Below are 27,596 nucleotides of genomic sequence, written 5' to 3'. Positions count from 1 at the left end.
CGACCCCCCAACTTTACCAGTTAAAATATAAAATCTTCTTAAAAGTCGGGGGTCTTCTTATACACCCTATGTCGTCTTATAGGGCCGGTGAATATGTGCCTTTTGGGGGGGGAGGGAGTGATCCTGATGACGAGGGGGCGTCTCACAGGAAAGTGAGTATCCCCCATTACCTTATCGTAGCGGTGCAGCGTGGGGGTCTCAGTGCTGGGAGTGGCGGCGGCGGCTGCTGTGCTCTGGTGCGGCGGCTGCTGTGCTCTGGTGCGGCGGCTCCTCTTCTGTGTGGGGCCTCTGTGCTGTGGGGTGGCGGTGGCGGCGGCATATCTTTATCCAGTTGGGGCTCCTCCGGCATCTCCTTAGCCCTGGAGGCACCGCCGCAACTCCATCGGTGCAATGCAGCGGCCATTTTCCCGGAGGCAGCTCAATAGGTGCGATGCGGTGGCCTCCGGGAAAATGGCCGCTGCTCAGATTCAGATCTCGTCCCGAAATCTCGGGACACGAGATCTGAATCTGAGCAGCGGCCATTTTCCCGGAGGCCACCACATTGCACCGATGGAGTTGCGGCGGGGCCTCCAGGGCTAAGGAGATGCCGGAGGAGCCCCAACTGGATAAAGATACGCCGCTGCCGCCGCCACCCCACAGCACAGAGGCCCCACACAGAAGAGGAGCCGCCGCACCAGAACACAGCCGCTCCCAGCACTGACACCCCCACGTTGCACCGCTAGGATAAGGTAATGGGGATTACTCACTTTCCTGTGTGACGCCCCCTCGTCATCAGGATCACTCCCCCTCCCCACCCACCATATACACCGGCGTACAAGACGATTCCCGGCGTATAAGACGACCCCCGACTTTTAAGAAGATTTTCGGGGGTTAAAAAGTCGTCTTATACGCCGGAAAATACGGTACGTATATTTACACGAACCAAATCACCCTTAATAGTGCTCATATGCAAACTAATATATATAAGGGAGGGAAGTGAAGGGGTGCTGTCGTGGCTCTATAAAAGAGCATTACCGGTACGTAATCCGGTGTTTTCTCTTCGCCACGACAGCACCCACTGAGAGACTTTCAGAGATAGTTATTTGGGGGGGATTATTGTGTTAAGAACTGATCTACCGAAACACAAGTCAGTGGAGGCAGATAAATCTAGTCTATAGTGACTATAGAAGGTAGTAGGAGACGACCAGGTTGCGGCCTTACATATAAGTTCTATTGGAACCTCCCCTCGCTCTGCCCAGGATGATGCTATCGCCCGGGTGGAATGTGCCTTTACAGTCTCAGGTGGATCTTCCCCTTTAGACGAATAGGCCAGGTATATCGCCTCCCGAATCCATCGGGATAATGTGCCTTTCGTAACACCAGCTCCTTTCCTTTGACCCTGGAAGGAAACAAAGAGAGCCCTGCTCTTCCTCCAGGGACTAGTCCTATCTAGATAGGTTATTACAGCCCTTCTCACATCTAAAGTATGGTACTTTTCTTCTTCCTGATTTGTAGGGTTATCATAGAAGGTAGGAAGAAGAATTTCTTGAGATCTATGGAATTTAGTACACATTTTAGGCAAGTAGGAAGGATCTGTTTTTAGGACAATCCTATCTGGCAATATTGACATAAACGGAGGATCTACTGATAGGGTAAGTGACATACAGGCACTTCTTGCCGACACTAAGGCGACAAGAAGAGCCGTCTTGAGGGAGACATGTTTAATGTGAGCAGAATGTAGAGGCTCAAATGGGTGATCTGTTAAGGCTTCAAGGACCAGATTAACATCCCAAGGCGGTGAATGGGGAATATGGACTGGTTCTGCCCTCTGGCAGGCTGAAATGAATCTGGATATCCACCTATCTCCTGCAACGTTGTGACTATACAAAGCCCCTAACGCAGAAATTTGCACTCTTAAGGTATTAACTGAAAGGCCTAAATCACGTCCTCTTTGAAGAAATTCAAGAATAATAGAGACTGGAATTTCCTTTGACAGGGCTGAGGGATAGAGGCTTAGAAATTTCTTCCATACTTTCACATATATTGATGTAGTGGATCTTTTCCTACTCAGCAATAGGGTATCAATTACTTTCTCAGAGAAGCCCCTTAGCTTTAATAGCTGCCTCTCAAATCTCAGGCTGTCAACCGTAGACCCTTCACATGAGGGTGGTTGAAGGGCCCCTGGAAAAGCAGATCTTGATTCTCTGGGAGAATCCATGGATCCGAGACGGACATGGCTCTGAGCAGGGAAAACCATGGTCTCTTTGGCCAAAATGGGGCAATTAAGATTATATTCGCTCTGTCCTCTCTTATCTTCCTGATTACCGTTGGAAGAAGAACCATTGGGGGAAAGGCATATGCTTTCTGAAATGTCCACGGGATCTGGAGGGCGTCGAGAATATCGGGGTTGTCGGATCGGAACATTGAGGCGAATGTTTTTACTTGCCTGTTGTCTCTTGTAGCGAAGAGATCTATGTCGGGCATACCCCATTTTATAGTTATCATCTTGAATATCCGACGATTTAACACCCACTCCCCCTGATGGAGGGTATGACGACTGAGAAAGTCTGCTTTTGCGTTGTCTATCCCTCGGACATGAAGTGCTGATAAGGACAGAAGACGATTTTCGGCTATAGTCAAGATGTTTTCGGTTATAGACATGAGAGTGCCTGATCTCGTTCCGCCTTGATGGTTGACGTAAGCCACTGATGTCATGTTGTCTGAGAGTACCCTGGTATGTGTTCCCTGCAACTGTGGGAGGAATTCACATAGGGCATGATAGATGGCTTTTAGTTCTTTTTTATTAGATGAGTCGCCTAATTCCGTAACCGACCACAACCCTTGGACAACCTGGTCCCCCAAGTGTGCCCCCCAGCCATGAGGGCTGGCATCCGTAAATATTATGTTTGAGGGTTTAACCTCCCAGGGAACCCCGCTAACTAGATGATCTGGTTGTAGCCACCAGGTTAGGGATTGGATTACGTCATTAGAAAGGGAAATTTTACCGTCTAACCGCCCTTGTAATTTTATCTCCTCATGTAAAATTGTATACTGTAAGCACCTCGAGTGGAACTGGGCCCATGGAACCGCTGAGATACATGACGTGAAGGAGCCAAGCAAGGACATGCCTTCACGGAGGGAAATTATAGATTTATCTAGTATAGACTGAACTTTATTCCTAACTGTTATCTGTTTAGTTTCCGGGAGAAAACATTTTTGACTTACAGAATCTAATATAATTCCCAAAAATACCTGGCGAGTAGTCGGGATTAGCCTAGATTTTTCCCAATTTATTAACCATCCTAAGTCCTGCAAGGATGAAATCATACGACATAATCTTTGCTGACATTGTGAGGGGGATCTTCCCACTACTAGCAGGTCGTCTAAGTACGGGATTATGAGTGTGTCTTTTAATCTTAGATAAGACATAACCTCTGACATTAGTTTAGTGAACACCCTTGGAGCAATTGATAGCCCAAAGGGCATTGCCGTATACTGAAAGTGCCGGACACAACCATTCAACACAACCGCTACGCGGAGAAACTGTTGATGTTCTCTAAAGATTGGCAGATGGTAATACGCATCTTTCAAGTCCAGAACCGCCATAAAGCAATGGGGAAACAGGAGTTTTACGGTGGATCGAATAGATTCCATTTTAAAGGTTTGATTTTCTAAGAAGGTGTTCAGCTTTTTAAGATTTATGATGGTTCTGAATGATCCATCAGGTTTTGTAATTAGAAATAGCGGGGAATAGAACCCTTTCCCCTGCTGAAGAAATGGAACCTCCACCAAAACTCCTTTGGATAGAAGATTCATTACTTCTTGCTGTAATGCTTCCTGTTGAGACTGTGATTTTAAAGAAGTCAATAGAAATGAGTCCGAAGGGACTCGGGCAAACTTTAACTTTAAGCCAGAGGTGACGAGGCTATTTGCCCAAACGTTCGATGTTATTCTTCTCCATTGGTTTGAGAAGGAGGATAATCTACCTCCCACAGGTAGATCTGCCTTAACGGGGCTTGTCTTCAGTTTTAAAAGGGAGCTTCCCAAAGAATGCACCCCTCTGTTTGGTGTCTCTAGGGGTCCAGCGATCTTGGTTTTTAAAATCTTTTCTTTTATTAAATATGGGCTTCCGGAATGCTTTCCTATAGAATGGAAGGTAATTATTATTAGGGAAGCCTTTCTTTCTTTCTCCCGCCTTAGTTAATATTTCGTCCAGTTTGGTACCAAACAGGTACTCACCCTGACATGGGAGGCCACACAATTTGGACTTCGTCTGGGGATCGCCTTTCCAGCCCTTGAGCCATAGGGCTCTACGTGCCGCATTTGTGAGACCTGCTGATTTGGCCGCCAGGCGTATAGAGTCGGCAGATGAATCCGCCAGGAAAGCTGTAGCTCCTCTAATTAAGGGTATAGAGGACAACAGTTTGTCTCTAGAAAGACCATTTTTAAGTCCTTCCTCCAAGTCACTCAGCCAGACCAACATAGATCTGGCGGTGCAAGTAGCGGAGATAGATGGCCTGAAGGCTCCCGTACACGACTCCCAGGCTCTTTTTAATAGTGAGTCGGCTTTACGGTCTAACGGGTCTTGTAATGAGCCAGAATCCTCCACAGGTAGCAAGGATTTTTTTGATGTGGATGCTACCGCAGCGTCCACTTTGGGTGCTTTTGTCCATGTCGAAAACTCTTCATCATTGAAGGGGTACCGTCTTTTTGAGGACGGAGGCAATCCTCTTTGGCCCTGGCTTTCCCACTCTTTTTTAACTAAAGTTTTTATTGCTGCTATCACCGGAAAAGAAGACCTTTTCTTTTCCGATAAGCCGGCAAACATAATATCCTGCTGTGTTCTGGGGACTTTAGAATCCTCGATGCCCATCGTATTACACACAGACCTGACAAGGTTGTCAATACTGTCGGTGGGAAAGCATGTATCCTGGTCTTCCTCAGAGGATACATATTCGTGGGAAATATCAGAGTCTGCTTTCTCCACGTCAGAGGATGGATCAGATATAGGGGATTCGTATCCTCTTTTACCCTTGGCACGCGGTTCTTTATCTATACTATGTAAGGCTTGTAACTCCTGTCTGATTAGAAGCCTGATGTCCTCTGATTTAACTGAGGCTTCCTCCCGCAAGGTGGAATCAATACATAACTTACAAAGCCTCTTTTGGTAACTATCCGGGAGGGGCTGGAGACATAATGCACACTGTTTGTGTTTCGTTTTTTCAGTTTTCTTTCCCTAGGGTGTGTAGAAGGAAAAGGGAACACTAGTCAGCCTATGTGGGTAGATGCACACTTACCCCAGTGAAGCCTTGACAGTACCGATTGACGAGGGGGAGACCGAGACAAAGGACCAGCCTGGTCCGACTTTTTCCTTGAGGATCCGCTCTGCTTAGAGCGACTGCTGCTGCCACGAGTACGTGGGGTAGATGCGGCGGTGTCTTCTACAGAAAGCATCGCAGGGATCTGCGATGAATCCATTGTGGACGCCGGGGCGATGCGCCGGCGTCCTTTTCATATGGGGGCCGCCATCTTCTTCCGGTTGAACCCGGAAGTGCTAACCACTTCCGGGTCGCGGCCCTGCATTAAGCGCCTGCGCTGCCACCGGAATCAGCGCAGGTGCCGTCTGTCTCCTCCCTCACCCCGGAGGATACCGCAATCCTCCCGGGGAAACAATGGACCTCCACGCTGCCAGAACGCTCCACAAGCGGTCCTCTCGCGCTTGGTCCCGCAGACGATCCCCGGGTGGATTCCCATGAGCCAGAAACTCCCACAGCTCTGGCCTCACGGCGCCTGCCAGCAGAGGGGGGAAGCTGAAAAGGAACCCCCGACGCTGCATCCAGCTCTGGAGCCCTTGCCGTCCTCTCAGGTAAACCGCGCAAGCGGCATCCAGGCTGGGCATCCTCTTCTCCGTGGATTCCTGTAGGAACAGGAAACCAAACTGTGGGAGCGAGGGGGACCGCCCCTTTTATCTCTCCGTAGGGTTTCCTGTTCCTAGGGGCGGATCCCCTCTCTCAGTGGGTGCTGTCGTGGCGAAGAGAAAATAAAGATTAGGGGTTTGGAGCAATTGACAAATTTTTCCCCAATATAGCAAAACGAGACTCTATCGCAATTTGTTAAAATGGAGAATTTAAAAATTGGATGAGACTGGGAATACAGTACATGGTTCAGGTGCAGGATACGAAGGGACAGGTGCACATTGGAAAGTTGCAGGAGGATTATGGGCTACCGGAGGTCTGCAGATTTCAATATGGGCAGTTTCGGCATGCTTATGTTACAGAGCAAGACGATAAATATGGAGATTCACAAGGACATATTGATTATGTCTGCGCAGAGGGGGGAACAAAAGGGGTAGTGTCGGGCATTTATAAGGATCTAATGCATAGAATTATCCTATTAGAGAACAGGGGAAATGGGAGGAGGAATTGGGAAGGATAGAGGAAGGTAAATGGGAAGTGACTATGGAATATATACCCAAATTATCGCCGAGTGACCCGGGCAGACTCTCGCAGATATATGTGCTCCATAGAGTATATAGGACTCCTGAACGGCTGTATAGAGCAGGTCTGAGACAGACTTCTGAGTGTCCTCGGTGCCGGGTGGAGGGGGCTGGAATTCTCCATCTGTTATGGCAGTGTCCATGTCTGAACCCATATTGGACAGCGGTGCTTAATGCCATAGGAGGAGCGTATGGTTGTAGGATTTAGAGGGATCCTGTGGTGTGTATACTGGGATATGTGGAGGAGGTCCAGGTACATAATAAATATAAGGTGGCAATAGCTAGATTACTACATATTGCGTTGAAACTAATCGCCAGATACTGGATAAATGTAGATCCGCCAACATTGAATTTTTCAGACAGTCTGACTCTATTGTGAATATGGAAAGAAACATTTATGTTAAGAGAAAAGGCATAAGAACATTTGAGACACTGTGGACACCTTGGGTGGAGAGAAGATGACCCCGAATGTAGGTTACACCATGCATTATTCGCTGCTCTTGTATGTAATGGGGGGGGGGAGAGAGGGAAGAAATTTCTGAAACTAATGACCATTGTTAATGTTGTTCTCATTGCGAATTGGGTTTTATTGCTTTGTACCTTGAATTTGAATAAATAAAACTGTATCTGAATTAAAAAAAGGAAAGAAGAGCAGGAATTTATCCGTGTGTGCTGTGTGTAAGGAAGATCTTAGCAGCTCGTCTCCTCCCACCAGCCCAGAGTGAATTGCAAATTAAGAGAAAGAGCTTGCAGAGAGAAAAACTGGTGAAAATGTAGGATTCAAGTTATAAAATGCCCAGAAATAGTGTTATTCTTCATGAACACACACACACAGGGGAGCTTATTCTGGAAAGTTACTTCAAATTATAAAGACCCTTTAAGGGTTTATAGTAGCATGACCACAAGCAATTTTCAGCAGCTATGCAATGTTATCATGTCAGCATGGGAAAGCATCCCTAAGGAAAATTGTAGGAAAAGCCACCAGCCCGAAGAGTCTACAGAAGATCTAACCTATACATACATGTAGATAAGGAATTCATGTAGTCACAGAATGCATAAAATTTCATTCCCAGTTGATGATGCCCCCATTACATGTTGAGATGGATTAATCCTCGAAGTTTAGATATTTCCGTTTCCCCTCCGCTCACCTTGCCTGGTTTTAATTTTACCCACAGCTCATTCTCAGGCTTCCTCAGCTCTGTGGTGAGGGTGCGATGAGCAGAATACCATCGTCGCACTAGATCGTAGGGTACTGTGTTAATGACGGCTCGATCATAGTTGTTGTACCTGAAAAAAGAAAAAAAAAAAATTATATATATGTATATATACACATAGCTTGAGAAAGGTCCACATCTTGGACCAAAACGTCGCACATGGGCCAATAAATCACATTTATTTTTTCTATTGGAGTGCTGCCTTCGTTTTTTTGGACTATAGCATGAGGTTTGGTACACACCTGGAAGGATTTTTTGCACCCCTTTTTTTCTTTTGGTGCTGTTTATTGTTATCTTTTTCTCTCTCTCTCTATTATATATATACACACACACATATATCTATCTCTTTCTGTATATATATATATATATATATATATATATATATATATATATATATATATATATATATATATATATATATATTCATTACTATAATGAGAGGTACCGGTGACCGCTCAATAAAAGAGGAAGCTGTTAGTGCCCAGAGAAGACCAGGAGAGCATAATGGTGAGGGTGAGCAGCACTGCGCGATATTCACCTGTCCTCGTTCCACCGCCGGGCTCCGTCTTCCGCGTCCTCTACTGTGACGCTCAGGTCAGAGGGCGGGATGACGTGGGAAGTGCGCACCATCTGCCTGAACGTGAGTGCAGAGGATGCTGAAGATGGAGCGGCGCGCAGCGATGGAACGAGGACAGATGAATATTGCAAGTGCCGGGGCCCTGAGTGACGGAAGGGGAGTATGTAATTTTTTTTTTAATCGCAGCAACAGCATATGGGGCAAATATCTCTATGGAGCATCTTATGGGGCCATAATCAACATTTGTGCAGCATTATATTGGGCAAATATCTCTATGCAGCATCTTATGGGGCCCTTAACCTTTATGAGGCACTGTATGGGGCAAATGTGTCTATGGAGCATCTTATGGGGCCATTATTAACCTTTGTGCAGCATTATATGGGGCATATTTTAATATGGAGCATCTTATGGGGCCCATCATAAACTTTATGGAGCATTATATGGGGCTCCTAATTCAATATGGATATTCAAAAACACAACCTAATGATGTCTCAATTCATTTTACTTTTATTGGTACCTATTTATGAAGAAAAAAATATAATCTCTCTATCTCTTGTCATGAACTGGTTAAAAATAAAAGTAAAAAGCAGAACAAGAACAAAAGAACAACTGGTGGAGGATAGGAGTAATAGTCTGCAATGCTATGCAAGAGTCAAGAAATCCGGAAGACGTGATGAAGGATTAGATCATGCGGGTTATTCTGAGCGCGTTTCGCAGCTGCACCAATTCTTCAGGAGAACCACCAGGACACGTTCCCGTCATTTCCCTGCCTTCAAAGCCATACAAACAAGTATGGAGGAGCCATGAACTGGTGAGTAACATAGGGCAGATGTGCCGCAGTGAGGAGCCACCTACCTCATCATATAAAGCTCCTTATTCCAAGGGTAAACATTTAATACTGGTCCAATCCCCACCATGTGATTGTGGCTCCTTCCGGCATTTTCAATATACTCGTGCCTCAGGGGAATGTTACTGAGGATTTCAAATTCTTCGGGGTGATGTTGTCGCACCTGTTCGGCGCCAAAGAAGCCATCTACCAAAAGAGTGCGCCCCCCGGTGCCTTCGTGCCGCAGGCAATGGAAGAGCTGCATTCTGCAACACCGAAACGCGTGGATTACTAATAGTAATGTATAGGGATAAAACAAGTCTCCTGCCCCCCCCAAAAAAATCAAAATGTTAAAAATTAACCCTAATGTACTTTGATGATGTAAAAGAACAGCAATATTGTTTTCATAACTCCCCGAGAATTCTGCTCTAGTAATGAAAAATGTGGCTGAGATTAAGGAACCGCAGAATCCTGGATTTTCTGCAAATCTAAGGATTAGATCATGAAAGGGATTAAGGTGGTCTACAGTTAGTAGAACCAAAACACAAGTAACTTAAAGGGGTATTCTCATGCCCAAGATCCTACCCCAATAAGTAGTAGGTGTAGTAATAATATTAACAAATACCTCCAATTAGAAATGTAGTATAGTTCTTCTGATTCACTATGTCACTTACCCCATGTGCAGGGCATTGCAGTAGCTTAGGTATCCATGGTTACGACCACTCATATATTGAGTTGCTAGTGGTGGTAACTATGGATACCTAAGCTACTGCAATGCCTTGCACATGGGGTAAATGACATCGTGAATCAGAAGAACTATACTACATTTCTAATTGGAGGTATTTGCTAATAGTATTATTACTACATCTACTATATATTGAGTTAGGATCTTGGTGATTGGGATAACCCTTTAACCCTTTCATGACTGGGCAATTTTTCACGGCTTCTTTTTTTTTGCATTTAAATTTTTCCATAAACAGGGCCTCTTTTTCTGTTAAAACGAATTGCAGTTTTGAATAATACCATAGATTTTACTATATAATGTGTTGGAAAATGGGAGACACAAATTCCTATTGCGGTACAAGGTGAAAAGAAATAATAAATAACTGTTAATCCGCTGTTATTTAGTTTTTGCAGTGTCTAATATGCAATAAAAATGACCCAGGTCAGTAAAATTACAGCAATACCAAACTTGTAAAGTTTTTTTTTTTTTTAAGGGACTGTCAGCACAGAATGACTGTTCAAACCAAGATCACACCATGTTCCTGTACGGTCAGACACGGCCATTTCACAGTACACAGCAGGGGCACATTTATGGGATTATCTCAGCGCAGGAGCATTTTTTATGAACACCTCCAATTGTGGAACTTATTTTTATTTCAAGATCGCTTAATTAAAAAGTACTTTGCTTGTGGGAAAACCCCTTTAAAGGGGTTGTCTCAAATTAGCATGTCATCATCGTTCCACGGGATAGGTGACGATAACATGCTAATCAATGCGGAGGCTGGCACCTGTAAACCACACTGATCCCAAGCACAGAAGTTGGAACAACCCCTTTAATACCATAAGGATCCTTGACTTTGCAGTCCAATGCATGGAGCAGCAGAACAAAGTGCTTTAAAGGGCTAATCCCAGAATACATCACTGTGTTAATTTTGAGCATTCTGGGGTAGATAGAAAACAAAAATCAGGGTCGGGTGACCCTTTTAGATACAATAGTGCTCCTATAATTTCCAAGCTAAATCAACTTACCCACAAGGCTCCTGAAAATAAGTAGTGTCAGTATGACGGTCCAGGGCAAGTTTGGTATATGCAGTGTCTCCTCGTGAGAAATCAGAAGTGAGGTCCCACATTTTACCATAAATGGTCTCTCTAGAGAAATTATAAATACAGAAATAATCATAATAATGTACAAATACTGGCATCATAATAACACATGCAGTCAGCTCTGATATAAGACACTAGAAATATCTGCCTGCTTTGGTAACACTGATTATCCTCCTCTATATAGTCACCTAAATAAGCTAATAGTTTATAGGTATGCAGCCATAAGTCTGAACTGTCATCTGCTACAGTATATCTGTGTGACAAGAGCTGTGCAGTAATCATCAGTAACTGTAATAGAAGTTTCTCTCCTTTCTTCCCTGTTGAAGTTAAAGTATGACAATGATTTACAAGACAGGCTGGGTGCTATAAGGGGTGGACAGATGTATTTGTACAAGGTTACATGACTAGATATTAGCAAAAAAAAGGAATTGTAACCTCTAAAAGGATTTGGAAGAGAATTGTAGAAATAAGAAAAAACCCTATATTCAACCACTTCAATCTCACGCACACTCTAGATGGCTCTGCTGATCTTTGCTTACCTCCTGCAATGATCACAATGCACATCATTCACAGAACCCCTGCAGCCAATCACTGTCCTCAGCATTAATGGGGGGCACATACAGCCCGTAAATGATATATGGCATTCAATGAATGCGGGAAATAACCAGTTCGTCGAGGGTATCAATGTAGTGCTGGGAGAGTTAACCCAATCTTCACTCTTGGCTAAATTTTTCAAAGCCTCTTTAAAATAATGAAATATTAAGCACGGACTACCCAATTCAGTCCAAAATAACATTGGGAGTTTTGAAGCCCCCCCTAGTAGGTAACAGGAAAATTCAGATATAACAATATGATGGCTGTGGTTTACCATCCCTGTGCTCAGCATTTACTTCCCTTTATCCTTATTTTATCGTTCACTATTTACGTAGCTGAATAAAACACATAAAGCGCTTCCATAGCGTGAAGTTACCGGATGTGGCTTATCCTCTCCGCCACTCTCTCCGTGTCTTCTCGAGTAGCTGGAACATCATCTACAAAAGCAATACCATAAAGTAGGAAATTCTGTAGAAAGTCTCTCAGCCCCTCATTTGTCTCCAGGAAAGCAGAGTAGCTGACGGCAGGGACGTTTGCTTCTCTATAGATCTTCTCATTCCACAATACCCTGGGCTGCACGAGCTGCTGCTTCTGTCCTTCATAGCTGTGCTGCGAGAGCCACTCCAGGCTGTACCGGGTCATGTGTCCGTCCGGCCCTGCGATGAGAAGGAACAATAATAGTGTAGTACTATAGGTCGTGCTGCATAAAGACACTGAGAACACCTGATCCTTGGAAATGCCGGGCATCACTGATCTGCTATTAATACTAGACACAGTCCAGCAACAATAGTGGTGCTGTTTATGTAAAAAATGCAGGACCTTTGTTGTGGTTTTTTTTTCCCAATCCTAGATATTCTATTTAAAGGAATTTTCTGAGCTGAAATGAAAAATCTGCAGGCACTCTCTGTGACACCAGACAGCCGAACTGTGACAATTTGCTGTGTGCATATATTTAATCCTCATGCACGTGGGCGATCATGTGCCGACTAGTCTTATCCAGGTTCTTTTACTTCTCTTCCATTTAGAGAAGTCAGGTGAGTCTACATGGCATGTGACCACCCAACTACATGGGGAATGGAGGGGACTCGTGACGATTCATGAGTAATAAAGAGGCTTTTATTTCAGCCCGGATAACCCCTTTAAGGACAGTCAGATTGTGGCTAAAGATGGGAGAAATGTTCCCTGTAACTAACTCTTATGCTGAAGACTTACATGTTAGGTACAGAGTGGTCTCATCTACTCGCACTTGTGCTGGCTTGATGTCTAGCTCGATGCTGGCCGTGTCCAGGCTGCGTTGGTTGGTTTTGGTGTTATAGCAAGAGGCTGAGCGGCAGTGATCCCGGAGCCACACGTAGTCAAAGCGCATGCAAGTGCCGGAGTACAGCAGTTCTGTTAAGAAGCAAGAATAATGGAAACAATGCAACATTTTTCAGACTATAAGACTCATTTTTTGTGCAAGTAAATGGTAAGCAGCATCTCTTATTCTGCAGCCCGGGATAAATTTACAGCTAAGGCAATGGTGGGGAGCAGCCAGGACCACAACGAGATGAGGCCGGGAAGAGCCTGGTGCACCGTCAGTCATGGACCGGAAATCAACACACAGGTTAACGGGGATAGACATTGTGGTAGGACCTTAATGGGAAAGGGGGTTGAGTGACCCCTGGAGGGGAATGACGGTTCTCAGATGGTGATATGATGGGGGTGATGAGGAATCTAGTGATCAATAGAAAGAGATCTGGGGCAGGTGGTGGGGTAAGATCCCACCCATACATCACATATACAAGGAACAGATGGCAAAGGAAGGGATGGGGGGGCCGGCAAAGGAAAAGACAGGGGGATGGTAAAGGAGTAAAAAACCTCCGAAATTGGATGAGTCAATAGTGACTGATAGTAACATATTTCCCAAAAGTGTAAACTTACCGAAATGATCCGCCTGCAGGAGCCACGAGCATTCCTGAGCCTCCGAGGCTGTGCTGAGCCATCGTACCGCCGAAGGAATAGATCTCTGCAATCTGGGAGTCCATCGATGCTGTCGTTTAACCCCCTTGGTTAGAAGCCCCCTGGCCTGTGGATAGAGCCATGCCAGCCTACGACACCACATGCTGTCCCGGGACGTAAAGTCATGAGAACATGGTAAGCAACAGTGCCAGACAGAAGTAAAGGGCAGGAGAGCGACCAACGGAAAATCACAGAGTTACTGAGAAAGGGGGTAAACTGCTAAATACAGGACTAAATAAGCAGAAAGAAGGACAGGAAAAAAAAAAAAATCTGAAATGTCATTGCCAATTGTGTCACCACTCCAGCAACAAGCTATTAACATGTCAGCAGAGCTGACCCGCATGTCACCGTGTTCCCATGAAGACACCAAACTGCGTGGACTGAACTTACACCCAAAGAATTTGGCTCCAGGCCAGTAGTCGTCTAATCTGTCCAAGACGGAAGGCAAAGCTCAGCGGCCATGGAGCAGGCACAGGCTGGCTACACTAAGCCCACCGGGCACGGCTAATACGTCAGCCTGGTGCTGCCTCAGCCATGCCCCCCTAATGATCTTAAAGTGCACATCAAAAGCGACCGGCAGACTGGGCCCCCCGCGTAATCACATTACCGACAGACCGGGCCCCCCGCGTAATCACATTACCGGCAGAATTACACAGCAGAAGGGACGCAGACGACCTCTGCACAGTCTCAGCCGCTTTCTTCTGCTCTGAAGACTTTATATTAAAGATTAACTTGGACAGCTGACTCAGCAATATCGCATTATCCTCACTGCAATGCCACAGTGCTACCCTCGATCTGGGAAATAGGATTAATGCAGCCGACCACGCGATCCCCACGCTGAATGATTATACCACCAGACCAGCAGGATTGAGGTGCTGACTACAGACGATGGGCGCCAGTCGGAGTATCCTTTCCACCCTTCCTTTCTTCATCAACCTGGGCCAGGTAGCAAGTGATTATTCAGAAATGGAAAACTGCCCACTGCTGCTATGCTGCAGAGGTGGCCGGTAACCTAGACACTGAGCATTAAACCATAGAAGTAATAATCCTTTTATAAGAGGTAAGCAGCAATGGTTCTTGCTTTTACTTTGCAACTTTACCGAATTAACAAGACAGAACCCTCTTTGAATGTTTTTTTTAAGGGTATGTTCACACTTTGTGTTTTTGCTGCTTTTTTTTAATGCAAATTACAAGCGGCTTTTTACACTACCAGCAAAAGGTATGAGATTTCAGAAATCACAATTGCTTCTTTTTCTTGTCTGAATTGGAAAACTGCTGGGTGTTGGAATACTGCAGCATGCCACGTTCAGCGTTTTTACAGCGTTATTTTCACCATAGAAAACTGAGTATGTGCAAAAACCCAACCAGGTGTTTTACTGCATTTTTGGTGAATAAAACTAACAGACAAATGACATATAATATGCACCAAAAAAAATGCAGTAAAAAACAAAACAAAACAAAAAAACACCAAAAATAAAAAAAAAGATGCAAAACCCGCTTTTCGTAAGCAGCTTCTTCACTGCCAAGAAAGCAGGTTTTGCCTGCAGAAAAAGCAACATGTGAACATAGCCTTACAGTTGACATAAGTGATAAAACCGTGGCAAGCTCTTTCAAATATTGTCTCTGATATATGAAACATGACCAAAAGCGTGAAATTAGTTAATAAAAAAACAAAACAAAAAAGAAAACAAAAACAGAAATTTCAATCACTTACTGCTACGGTGCTGCTGACGGTCTCTGCTCATTTCCTGGATGTCTCATGCATCATTCAAATGACCGCTACTGATAATTACTGATCTCTCTACCAAACACATGACCTCTGCGGACAATCACTGGCTGCAGAGGTCACATAAATGCAGCAGCCAATAAGTAGAGACTGTCGGGACCACCCTAAATCTTGCCTACGTTGTAAAGCAATGATCAAACGTATTAAAAGATTTTCTATTCTACAGGATAAATGATAAATTATCGGTGAGGCCCCAAAGATCAACACAATGGGGGGTTCTGAGCCCCGTTCCTAATAGTCAGGATGAAATGGAGCGTGGCCGTGAATGACAACTACTACTCCGTCAATCTTACAGATCCTAAACGAAGAGACAGCAGACGTCCAGTAACGAGAACTTGCGCTCATCACTACCGACCACCTCTGCAGTCTAACAACAGTGGCTGAGCTCCTAGGCAAGGAGTGCAACGCAATTTCACAAAAAGATTCATAAAAAAGTATACTAACAATTAGGAATTAAAAGAAATAAACCTACAAACCTTCTCTGGTGGCGTCTTCCAAGCCAGCTCTTACCGAAGAACCGGGAATCTTTACTCCTCAGATATCAAAGGTTGCTGAGGAAGCATAAAATATGATTGATGAGTAAACCAGAGTGTTGGCGTGTTTTCCTGAATCGTCTACAAATAGGGGTTAAAGGTTAACTGGAAAGACGAGAAACACATGGTGTAACGTAAGTTATTACACTGCAATACAGTGAAAGCGACTGAGGCTACAAAAAGCCATTTATGGCCTCCACAGGCTCTGCAAATCTGCAAAGTAACGTGCATGTTAAAGTTTTGCTGACAATTTTACCCTGGAAAAAGTGAAATCTGCAAGTAACGGTTTCCATTATTCTGCATTACGGAGATTATCCACTAGAGGCAGCAAATGAGCGCCTATGGTCCAAAATGCAAAATGTAGGAGAACCTGGCGCTGTAGTAGGAGGTCTACGCAAATATGGTGGCACTCAGTGAAATATAGGAGATATGTCGGCCTTGCACTTTTATTCGGTCTTCCACGACAGCATCCTTATAATCGTGGTGCTGTCATTGTATCCGAAAAACACCGCTACCGGTAAGTAGCTAAGAATTTATTCGGTCTCCCATGACAGCACCAAGATAAGGGTGCTGTCATGGTATCCGAAAAACACCTCTACCAGTAAGTAGCTAAGCATTTATTCGGTCTCCCATGACAGCACCACGATTATAGAGGTGCTGTCATGGTATCCAAAAAACACCGCTACCGGTAAGTAGCAAAGCATTATTTTTCACCATTAGAGAAGAACAAATAGATTAGCACTGCCCAGGTCCAACAACCGCAGAGTACAGCAGAGGATACTGAAACGAGGTCGTGGAAATCTTTTTTTGGTCATCTCTATTCACCCAGAGCAGGAGACATGGGAAAAACAGGAAAACTTTCCCATACAGATGGCTTCCCATCTCCTTGTTCTGGATCCGTTTTGATTTTTCTTTCTAAATGCCAGAAACTGGAACCCAAGAATATTCACGATGAAAAAAATGCACCAGATCCAAAACCATTATCATAAGGAAAGGGAACGTAAGCACTGAAAGCGTGTAAGGAATCGTGATCACCGCTCAGGGAACAAGAATTTTACAAAAGGCCAAAAGTAATGCCTCTTTAGGACATCTGATTTTTATGTCATAAGTAAAAAAAACAGGAGAGTTTTTCATCACTGGGCTGTATCCAGTTTTGGTCAGTGTGTTCACTTTCTATCATCAGTGTCACATCCGTTTTTCTTGCATACAAAAAAAATAATTTTTTTTTGCAAGCTTTCCCTACCCAGTAAACAGTAAAAAAGCACAGCAGTCAGATGACATCTACATACTGTCCATTTATTTTTTGATGACCCATTGATGAGCATTTGCAAGTTTGTCCATGACTCTTTGGATCAAAAAAGGACGTCTCCATTTTTTTTTTTTTGCAGACACTCGTTTCATAATTTGTCTTGCACGTATGGTCAATCCCATAGACTATAAAGGGCATGAAAAACAGATGTGTGAATGAGGCCAAAATTATACAGTTTTACATAGGAGAGAAGCTGCTCACAGATCCCGAGGATTAGAGCAGTAGAGTCGGAGTTGGAGGTTTGGCTTACCATACCCACAGACAGCCGAGGTCTATCTGCTTTCTATCGTTATGGTTTAATTGTGAACTACTCCGATATAAAGTAAAGTTGCACATTCTGTCCAAAACTAAAATAGCATGTACAGCATTTCCATAACATACGTTCTAAAGTTGACCAAAAATATTTGCAGAAATCTAGTCCAGTGGCCACGTCGGTAGTGCGTGGCCCACCGAAGTCCTGTGAACCTTCTCCTACCATGCAGCTTCCCTGATTAGCAGGGATGTGGAGTCGAAGTCCATTTTGGTGAAGTCGGTATAAAATGGACCGACAAACTCCTAAAATACATAATACATTGGGTTCAGTACAGGATGTGCTGTAGTTTCATAAGAATTTGGGAAAGTTATGAAATGTCCTAAGTCTGTTCTGTTCCTGATCTAAGGATCTCAGCTTTTAGCTGACATGAATCTGTGCTGCACTTTATGCACATGCTCAGTAGTGACCAGTGCTGTGGAGTCGTATGTGAGATGAATCTGTGCTGCACTTTATGTACATGCTCAGTAGTGACCAGTCCTGTGGAGTTGAGATGAATCTGTGCTGCACTTTATGTACATGCTCAGTAGTGATCAGTGCTGTGGAGTCGTATGTGAGATGAATCTGTGCTGCTAGTGGTGACCAGTGTTGTGTAGTCGTATGTGAGATGAATCTGTGCTGCACTTTATGTACATGCTCAGTAGTGACCAGCGCTGTGGAGTCTGAGTTTAGATGAATCTGTGCTGCACTTTATGTACATGCTTAGTAGTGACCAGCGCTGTGGAGTCTGAGTTTAGATGAATCTGTGCTGCACTTTATGTACATGCTCAGTAGTGACCAGTGCTGTGGAGTCGTATGTGAGATGAATCTGTGCTGCACTTTATGTACTGGCTCAGTAGTGACCAGTGCTGTGAAGTTGGAGGTCAGGGAATTGAGGAGTCAAGAGATAGGTAGAAGAAGGTTTTCAGAACTTTGGTCACGCGGCCACAAGGACTATAAACATGGCCGCTGGATTAGGGTTCTACGAATCATTTTACTCAACTCTAATATGTGATTGTTGTAAACTGTGCTGTTGTTCCCCCAAAGTTAACATTTGCAGACACTATTTCCTCTTTTATTCCTTGCTTTCACTAATTTTTTTTCATTCTGCTGAGCCAAGCATTCGTGTCCATAGTCCTGGAACTGACAGCTGTCAGATGGCCAATCATATGACCAACCATTGCCCAATATGTGTGGCGACCTTAATACTTCCTTCACACGTCAGTGATTTTTCTCCTATGTAAACCCCCCTACCCACCAGCAAAGAAGGCAGCAGTATTTACCTGCCCAGGTCTCAGAACTAACATAGGATGCAGCAAACCCATGTAATAAAGATGGCGGCAACACAGGTGCAAAATACTGATGAGCATTCTCATAATAATCCCTATTCAAAATTTTTTTTTATTGATTAAAAGAACCCACAATTGGTTCACACCACAACAATTATTGTTGTGGTGTGAACCAATTGTGGGTTCTATTAATCAATAAAACATTTTTTTTGAATAGGGATTATTATGAGAATGGTTTTGAAACCCTGATTATATATTTATTTCAAAGTTTTCTGCAAAATACTGATGAGACAACCACTCTCAACCTCCCAGCTCATGGAGGGGGCGATTGCTTAGTATTGGCTTGCACATAAAAAAGGCTTGTATAGGGCGCTGGTCACACATAGATAATGCACAGTGTCGGGCTTACAGCCTATTAGTGACGCCCATACTATTAGATCAGGTGGGCTGTCCATATACCCCATATATATTTTTTGGCACGTTATTTATATTCAGGGTACAGCCAAGCCCAGCACTTTTAGCCTTGTAAACTAGCGTTTCTGTTCTCATGGTGTGCACTTAGTGCTGGGCAGCCGCCTGATCTTAGTATGGGCGTCACTAATAAGCTGTAAGCCCGACACTGTGCATTACCTGTGTGTGACCAGCGCCCTATACAAGCCGTTTTTGTACAATTTTAATACTAAGCAGTCACCCCTTCCATGGATAGGTAGGCTGTGGGCGGTTGTCTCATCAGAATTTTGCACCTGTGTTGCCGCCATCTTTATTACATGGGTTGGATACATCCTAAACTGCTGCCCCTTTTTTTTTTTTTGCGCTGAAAATTTTTGAGGGAATTTCCAATTCCTCTTACTGTGACTTTGCTTTTATTTCCCTCCCCCCCAGTAAAATAATAAAACCTATACTCACCACCGGCGCCGTTCCAGTGGTGTCGGTACTCGCCCTCCTGGGGATCGCGTACCAAATCAGACAGAGGAAGCGAGAGCCCCGGCTGATCCCTCCGGATGTCAATTATGTCCGAAGGAGGAGAGGGTGAAGCCAGAGCAGATTGGCCACAGGGACCGCGCGACCTCACATGATGCTATTCCCCGGGAGAGCCAGTGCCGGCACGGTAGGTACGGGTCACGAGCGCATAACTAGCATGAGTGCTATCCAATGTTTTATCAGACTGCACTTGGCCCAATGTTATACTATGGAGCAGCTCAGATCTGATCAAGTCTCTGGGTGCGTGTAAAATATTGGACTGCGCTCGAACATCAGCGGTGAAACACCGCCTACAGCCCGATCAATCAGGGGGAGTGCGGGAGACTGGGTCACATCTCAGTGATGTAAGGTCAACACTGCCAGAGAGCAGAAGCCGCGGCACCAGCCGGGGGTCCCGTGATCGGGATGTTGGCTACTGGTATAGGTCACACAGCAATGTTACGTGGAATCACCTCCTACCCACGCATGTTAATAGTGCGGCTGTCACATCTGTGCACAATTACCAGTGGATCGTTGGGTAAAGGGACTGGACATTCCCAGCAGAAGTTTATTTTACGTCAGGGAGGGGGAGAGAAATTAAATCTACCGTATGGAGGCCCTCAAACACATTTGGTTGACCACCGCTGGACATACGGGGTAGATTAAGGTATCTGACTACAGAGCAGACCCCAACTGTAGTCTGTTACCGAGGGCAACCACGAGAAAAAGTATAAAACCCAGTTTGTCAGTACATTTATAGCATTCTGCCGCCTGCGGCTCACTGGTTAAAGGGAACCTGTCACCACGTTTTTGGAAGATGGGATAAAAATAGAGTTAAATAGGGGCAGAGGTGGGCGTTACATTAGTGTGTGTGTTATGCGTTTATTACCCACCTAAGTTGCCGAAATAACTTTGCAAAGTCTCCGTTTTCGCCTGTCAATCAGGCTGGTCAGGTCACATGGGCGTGGTGTCTTCACCCAGATTTGGCGTAGTTTTCCGTTGGTGGCGTAGTGGTGTGCGCATGCCCAAAGTCCGGAATCCTCTTCCAGGGGATTTAAAATAGCGCGGTGTTCGTTATTGCATTGGTGATCGGTGGGCGCGGCCATCTTCCTTTGGCCGCGCGTGCGCAGAAGCGGCGCTCTGCTGGCCGCGGCTTCAGGAAAATGGCCGCGGGATGCCGCGCGTGCGCAGATGGATATCGCGGCGGCCATTTTCCTGAAGCCGCGGCCAGCAGAGCGCCGCTTCTGCGCACGCGCGGCCAAAGGAAGATGGCCGCGCCCACCGATCACCAATGCAATAACGAACACCGCGCTATTTTAAATCCCCTGGAAGAGGATTCCGGACTTTGGGCATGCGCACACCACTACGCCACCAACGGAAAACTACGCCAAATCTGGGGGAAGACAACGCCCATGCGACCTGACCAGCCTGATTGACAGGCGAAAACGGAGACTTTGCAAAGTTATTTCGGCAACTTAGGTTGGTAATAAACGCATAACACACACACTAATGTAACGCCCACCTCTGCCCCTATTTAACTCTATTTTTATCCCATCTTCCAAAAACGTGGTGACAGGTTCCCTTTAAAGGGAACCTGTCACCACGTTTTTGGAAGATGGGATAAAAATAGAGTTAAATAGGGGCAGAGGTGGGCGTTACATTAGTGTGTGTGTTATGCGTTTATTACCCACCTAAGTTGCCGAAATAACTTTGCAAAGTCTCCGTTTTCGCCTGTCAATCAGGCTGGTCAGGTCACATGGGCGTGGTGTCTTCACCCAGATTTGGCGTAGTTTTCCGTTGGTGGCGTAGTGGTGTGCGCATGCCCAAAGTCCGGAATCCTCTTCCAGGGGATTTAAAATAGCGCGGTGTTCGTTATTGCATTGGTGATCGGTGGGCGCGGCCATCTTCCTTTGGCCGCGCGTGCGCAGAAGCGGCGCTCTGCTGGCCGCGGCTTCAGGAAAATGGCCGCGGGATGCCGCGCGTGCGCAGATGGATATCGCGGCGGCCATTTTCCTGAAGCCGCGGCCAGCAGAGCGCCGCTTCTGCGCACGCGCGGCCAAAGGAAGATGGCCGCGCCCACCGATCACCAATGCAATAACGAACACCGCGCTATTTTAAATCCCCTGGAAGAGGATTCCGGACTTTGGGCATGCGCACACCACTACGCCACCAACGGAAAACTACGCCAAATCTGGGGGAAGACAACGCCCATGCGACCTGACCAGCCTGATTGACAGGCGAAAACGGAGACTTTGCAAAGTTATTTCGGCAACTTAGGTTGGTAATAAACGCATAACACACACACTAATGTAACGCCCACCTCTGCCCCTATTTAACTCTATTTTTATCCCATCTTCCAAAAACGTGGTGACAGGTTCCCTTTAATGTGAGATTACACCTCTCAGCAGTTCCTGGCTTTTAAAGACATGCTTGGAGTTGTGGTTTTGCAAAGTTAGCCACTGTAACATAAAAACGCGAAAAAGCAAAACAAACAAACAAAAAAAAACAGATGCATTATAACTGTAAGTAGTAGCAATGCAATTCAGTGCAGCTATGATGACACATTCCCCGCCTATAAAATAAAGAGACATTTTACCACGAAAAGCAGTTCTGCAGCACATTATTACCTGGCAAGACCGGGGCGCCTTGCGGACGAGTTACTGAGCTTTACATTTCATCTGGACAGCACAATTCTTTACACTCCAGACCTCATGGCAGTTGTAGTTTTTTTGATACTCTATTACCCAACAGAATGCATAATCTGGACTACATTGTCCAGGATGCACTGCGCAGAGTTAAACGAGAACTCATTCGCCGAGCTACACACCAATAGACGCCCACTGTTGAAGGACGACGGGAAATGTAGTTTAGTTTGCCATTCATCCTCATCACTATGCGGAATGGGGAACTATCAGTCCCAGAATTCTAAGCGGCGTCCACGCTGGATGTGGCTCCTTTCTGCCTGCAGACTGGTCTGCGCTTGTTACTTGCGGGCTGGCCTCGTGTGTGGACGAAAGCGCTGCAAGGATGGTTATGATATTCCTGAACAAATTTGTTCAATGTTTTTTTTTCCTTTTTTTAAAGCGAGTCTTCCATTTATAAACCTGTTTTTGTGGATTTTTTTGTTTGCATTTTTTTTTACTTGTATTTCGGAGAAAAAAAAGCAAATGGCAGATTTTATTTTTATTGAATACAATATACACAACTCGTTTTATTTCCTCTGTTTATGGCTTCTCCAAATTGCGGCATGATGTAGGTACGCTGTTTATTTTTTTCCTGCAACCTCGTGGGATTTTTTTTTTACCCCGAAAATCACGAGGCACATTGACATCACAAGATCCCTAGCTCACATGCCTCATTATATAGGAAGCCTTAGGGTATGTGCACACGTTGCAGATCATGCTGCGGATTTTCTCGTGGTTTCTTCTGCGGATTCCTCTGCAGGCTTTCAACTGCACTTTCCTATTGGTGCTGGTTGAAAACCGCTGCGGAATCCGCACAAAGAATTGACATGCTGCGGAAAATAATCTGCTGCGTTTCCGCATGGAATTTTCCGCAGCATGTGCACAGCGGTTTTTTTTTCCAATAGGTTTACATGGTACTGTAAACTGGGAAAACTGCTGCGGATCCGCAGCGTCAAATCCGCTGCGGATCCGCAGCAAAATCCGCAGCGTGTGCGCATACCCTTAGGCTACAATCACTTTTGCAGTGTTTTAACACCTAATTTGCTGGATTCACACTGGACTAGCGCTTTCTTGGCTTCTGGACACAATTTCCTTGATGGAGATATTACGATGCGACTTAAAGGGAATCTGTCACCTCAAATTGGCGGGCTATGTAAATGTGAAAATAGCAATAAATAATAATGTATGATAAATCACATGATCCTACCAAAATTAGGGAATTATAGCTCAAGCAGGAATTAAAACATAACTTTTAATAAATACGATAAGAAATATTTAGAAAAATTGTCACCAAAAACGTGTCAATAAAAAGTACCACTAAGTATGTTCAATCATACACAGATTAGTACTAATAAGGTATTTTTGTGAGGACACGGGCAGTGGTCCAGTGTCCTATCACTTAGACCAAGGAACCTGGTTTAAAGACAAAAAAGCATCAACCAATGGCGCTTATCAGATGCCCAAATACATAAATCGGTGCCTTGGTTGCATTGATATTAGCAGTCAATCATATAATGAAAAAAACGGGGAGGGGTGCAAACAATTGGAAAAAGATAATAATGGAACAATCTCACCAATTGTCGAGGATGGGCGAGATGGAGCCCCCGTTGTGCTTCTATGGAGAAATCCGTTATAGCACGACCTCAGGAGACAATTCCCTGTCCATCCCTGCGGGGCTATCAATGAGTCTCAATCCCCAAGCTCCTGCCCTGACAAGGACAGTCCACAGCTACCCCTACAATATAACAAGCCCTGCACTCTCCCTATTAGAAGGTACCAACGCGTTTCTTTGCAAGCAGGATCATCAGGGGACTAGCTTGCATGGGAGATAAAGTGCTTCAGTGCTACAGATAGAGCTGCCACCCTCTATACTAGACTGCAGACATATAGACATATAGAGGGTGGCAGCTCTATCTGTAGCACTGAAGCACTTTATCTCCCATGCAAGCTAGTCCCCTGATGATCCTGCTTGCAAAGAAACGCGTTGGTACCTTCTAATAGGGAGAGTGCAGGGCTTGTTATATTGTAGGGGTAGCTGTGGACTGTCCTTGTCAGGGCAGGAGCTTGGGGATTGAGACTCATTGATAGCCCCGCAGGGATGGACAGGGAATTGTCTCCTGAGGTCGTGCTATAACGGATTTCTCCATAGAAGCACAACGGGGGCTCCATCTCGCCTATCCTCGACAATTGGTGAGATTGTTCCATTATTATCTTTTTCCAATTGTTTGCACCCCTCCCCGTTTTTTTCATTATATGATTGACTGCTAATATCAATGCAACCAAGGCACCGATTTATGTATTTGGGCATCTGATAAGCGCCATTGGTTGATGCTTTTTTGTCTTTAAACCAGGTTCATTGGTCTAAGTGATAGGACACTGGACCACTGCCCGTGTCCTCACAAAAATACCTTATTAGTACTAATCTGTGTATGATTGAACATACTAAGGGGGCTATGTAAATGCCCTGTGTCCGGTCCAATGGGCGGTGTTTCCTCTTCTTTCATTCACCCCATCCTTCCCCGCTGTTTGCAATATTTTCGGCAATTTGAGTAGGTGTCCTCCATAGTTCACGCGTGCGCAATGCCATCTTGCCTTGCGCACACACAGTATGCTTTGCACAACTGCGGGCAAAGCCGAAAAGCATTACTGCGCATGCGCCGCCGCACTATGTCCCAGAAGTATTTCGCTGTGTCCCTGGACATAGTGCGGCGGCGCATGCACAGTAATGCTTTTCGGCTTTGCCCGCAGTTGTGCAAAGCATACTGCGCGTGCGCGATCGAAGATTGCACTGCGCACGCGCCAACTATGGAGGACACCTCAAATTCCCAAAAATATTGCGGACAACAGGGAAGGATGGGGTGGAGGAAAGAAGACGAAAAAACGCCCATCTGACCGGACACAGGGCATTTACATAGCCCGCCAATTTGAGGTGACAGATTCCCTTTAATGCAGTTCAGATGGACGCTGCGTCCATTTGAGGTTGTGTCCGGCACAAAAACATACTTGACCTGTTGGTGCTTTAAATGTGGCCCAATTTCTACCGGAGGATGACTGAAGGTTGGCAGTCGGAGAGATCCTACAGTTTATCCACCTTAAAAGCAATCCATCTGCAGGTTTTTTGCTACCCATTTGAGAGCAGCCTGATGTAGGGGTAGAGACTCTGAATCCAATGATGTATCACGAAGATTACTGGGTACAGCAGTTGTGACACAATCACAGTTTTTAGAGTTAGCAATGCAGCCGAGCTGAGAAAGCTAGCTCCCCTCACGCCAGGTTGTCTATGTACAGAGTTTATAGACAGTGAGCTGCTCATCACAGGAGGGGGCGGAGCCAGTGTAGCATGCCCACGCTGCTGTGGTCCAGACAATGATAATCACCAGGTGATTAAAGCTTCAGTGTAAGCAAACAACAGCACACAGCCGGACATGTGACGCATAGTTGAATTCATTGTTTTAACCCCTACCTCATGCTGTCCTCAGATTACATAGCAAAAATCTGCTGCCAGATTCTCTTTAAGGTCACTTATGTAAAGCGTAACTGTTGTTATAGGAGAACTTGCAGCAGAATCTCTGTGGTCTTCCTCTAGCTCCTCCCCTTCTCCATAGACCTTCGTGAGCACCAACTGTCATCTATCTGAGTAATGGAAAGTCTGTAGTCACCGAAGACAGACTTTTGCCTGCGAAATAGTGAATAATCCCTCCAGGGGGAGAAAGAAACAGATTGATCTGATAAAAATAAGAAACTTTATTGCATATCTTATGTGTGCTATTGATTTAGGGAAAAAATAAATTAAAAGGATCGTTACTTTTAAACCGCTTCTGGACCACCCAAAGACTTTTGGGGAGCAGCGTTCCGGCTGTCAGGAGCTGTCAGACTCCCCATAGAGAAGGCAGAGATGGTTTATTACCGTCCATGTTTTCTCAATCGCTGTGTATGGAGTAATAGGAAGCACTGATGACACTTCTCCCTGTAATTATGGTGCCGGAGTGTTGCATTTCCTCTGTAACCTAGGGCCAATATACAGTGCCTACAAGTAGTATTCAACCCCCTGCCGATTTAGCAGGTTTACACATTTGGAATTAACTTGGCATTGTGACATTTGGACTGTAGATCAGCCTGGAAGTGTGAAATGCACTGCAGCAAAAAAGAATGTTATTTCTTTGTTTATTTTTTTTTAAATTGTGAAAAGTTTTTTCAGAGGGTCATTTATTATTCAACCCCTCAACCCACCAGAATTCTGTTTGGTTCCCCTAAAGTATTAAGAAGTAGTTCAGGCACAAAGAACAATGAGCTTCACATGTTTGGATTAATTATCTCTTTTTCCAGCCTTTTCTGACTATTTAAGACCCTCCCCAAACTTGTGAACAGCACTCAAACATGGTCAACATGGGAAAGACAAAGGAGCATTCCAAGGCCATCAGAGACAAGATCGTGGAGGGTCACAAGGCTGGCAAGGGGTACAAAACCCTTTCCAAGGAGTTGGGCCTACCTGTCTCCACTGTTGGGAGCATCATCCGGAAGTGGAAGGCTTATGGAACTACTGTTAGCCTTCCACGGCCTGGACAGCCTTTGAAAGTTTCCTCCCGTGCCGAGGCCAGGCTTGTTCGAAGAGTCAAGACTAACCCAAGGACAACAAGGAAGGAGCTGCGGGAAGATCTCATGGCAGTGGGGACATTGGTTTCAGTCAATACCATAAGTAACGTACTCCACCGCAACGGGCTCCGACTAACCGTAATGTTAGCCTTCTTTTCCATAGAGGCGCATGTTGTTTAGGCTATGTGCACACATTGTGGATTTTGCTGCGGATCCGCAGCGGTTTTGACTCTGTGGATTCGCAGCAGTTTTCCATGCGTAAACGTATGGAAAACAAAATCTGCTGTGAACATGCTGCGGAAAAAAAACACGCGGAAATGCAGCGGTGTTTTTTCCGCAGCATGTCAATTCTTTGTGCGGATTCCTTAGCGGTTTGCACCTGCTCCATAATAGGAATCCGCACAAAAACCGCAGTAAATCCACAGGTAATCGGCAGTGCAGTTTACCTGCGGATTTTGCAAAAACAGTGCGGAAAAATCCGCACACCAATCCGCAACGTGTGCACATAGCCCTACTGCGCCAAAATCTGCACCAAGAGGCCGATTCTGAGCCCTGAGAAGCCGCTGAACGACAGATAGGATTTATCAGGAACGTGTCACAGGTTAAATAAATAAGTTTCCTTCCACAGTGATTTATTTAGTG

The 27,596-nt window shown here is 45.2% G+C and overlaps 1 protein-coding gene across 3 annotated transcripts in view; it reads right to left on the bottom strand.

The window, feature by feature from the left end:
* TMLHE (trimethyllysine hydroxylase, epsilon) overlaps window positions 1-22,450 on the bottom strand; it is a 37,048-nt gene extending 14,598 nt beyond the window's left edge. Inside the window, exons 1-8 of one of the 3 annotated variants that reach the window (XM_077285439.1) lie at window positions 22,305-22,450; window positions 15,774-15,848; window positions 13,434-13,615; window positions 12,726-12,902; window positions 11,890-12,169; window positions 10,845-10,964; window positions 9,122-9,358; window positions 7,624-7,762 (exon numbers count right to left, since the gene is read on the bottom strand). In XM_077285439.1, coding sequence (XP_077141554.1) covers window positions 7,624-7,762; window positions 9,122-9,358; window positions 10,845-10,964; window positions 11,890-12,169; window positions 12,726-12,902; window positions 13,434-13,614 — 1,134 coding nt within the window. In that variant the 5' untranslated portion in view covers window position 13,615; window positions 15,774-15,848; window positions 22,305-22,450. Of the gene's footprint in view, window positions 1-7,623; window positions 7,763-9,121; window positions 9,359-10,844; window positions 10,965-11,889; window positions 12,170-12,725; window positions 12,903-13,433; window positions 13,616-14,151; window positions 14,290-15,773; window positions 15,849-22,304 lie in introns of those variants that run through there. The other 2 variants (XM_077285440.1, XM_077285441.1) reach the window with 2 other exon arrangements.
* Between the last annotated feature and the right edge of the window lie 5,146 nt (window positions 22,451-27,596).

Source organism: Ranitomeya variabilis, chromosome 2, assembly GCF_051348905.1.
Source record: "Ranitomeya variabilis isolate aRanVar5 chromosome 2, aRanVar5.hap1, whole genome shotgun sequence".
NCBI lineage: Eukaryota > Metazoa > Chordata > Amphibia > Anura > Dendrobatidae > Ranitomeya > Ranitomeya variabilis.
The sequence above is the reverse complement of the archived record's forward strand: the minus strand, read 5'-3'. Positions and strand labels throughout refer to the sequence as shown.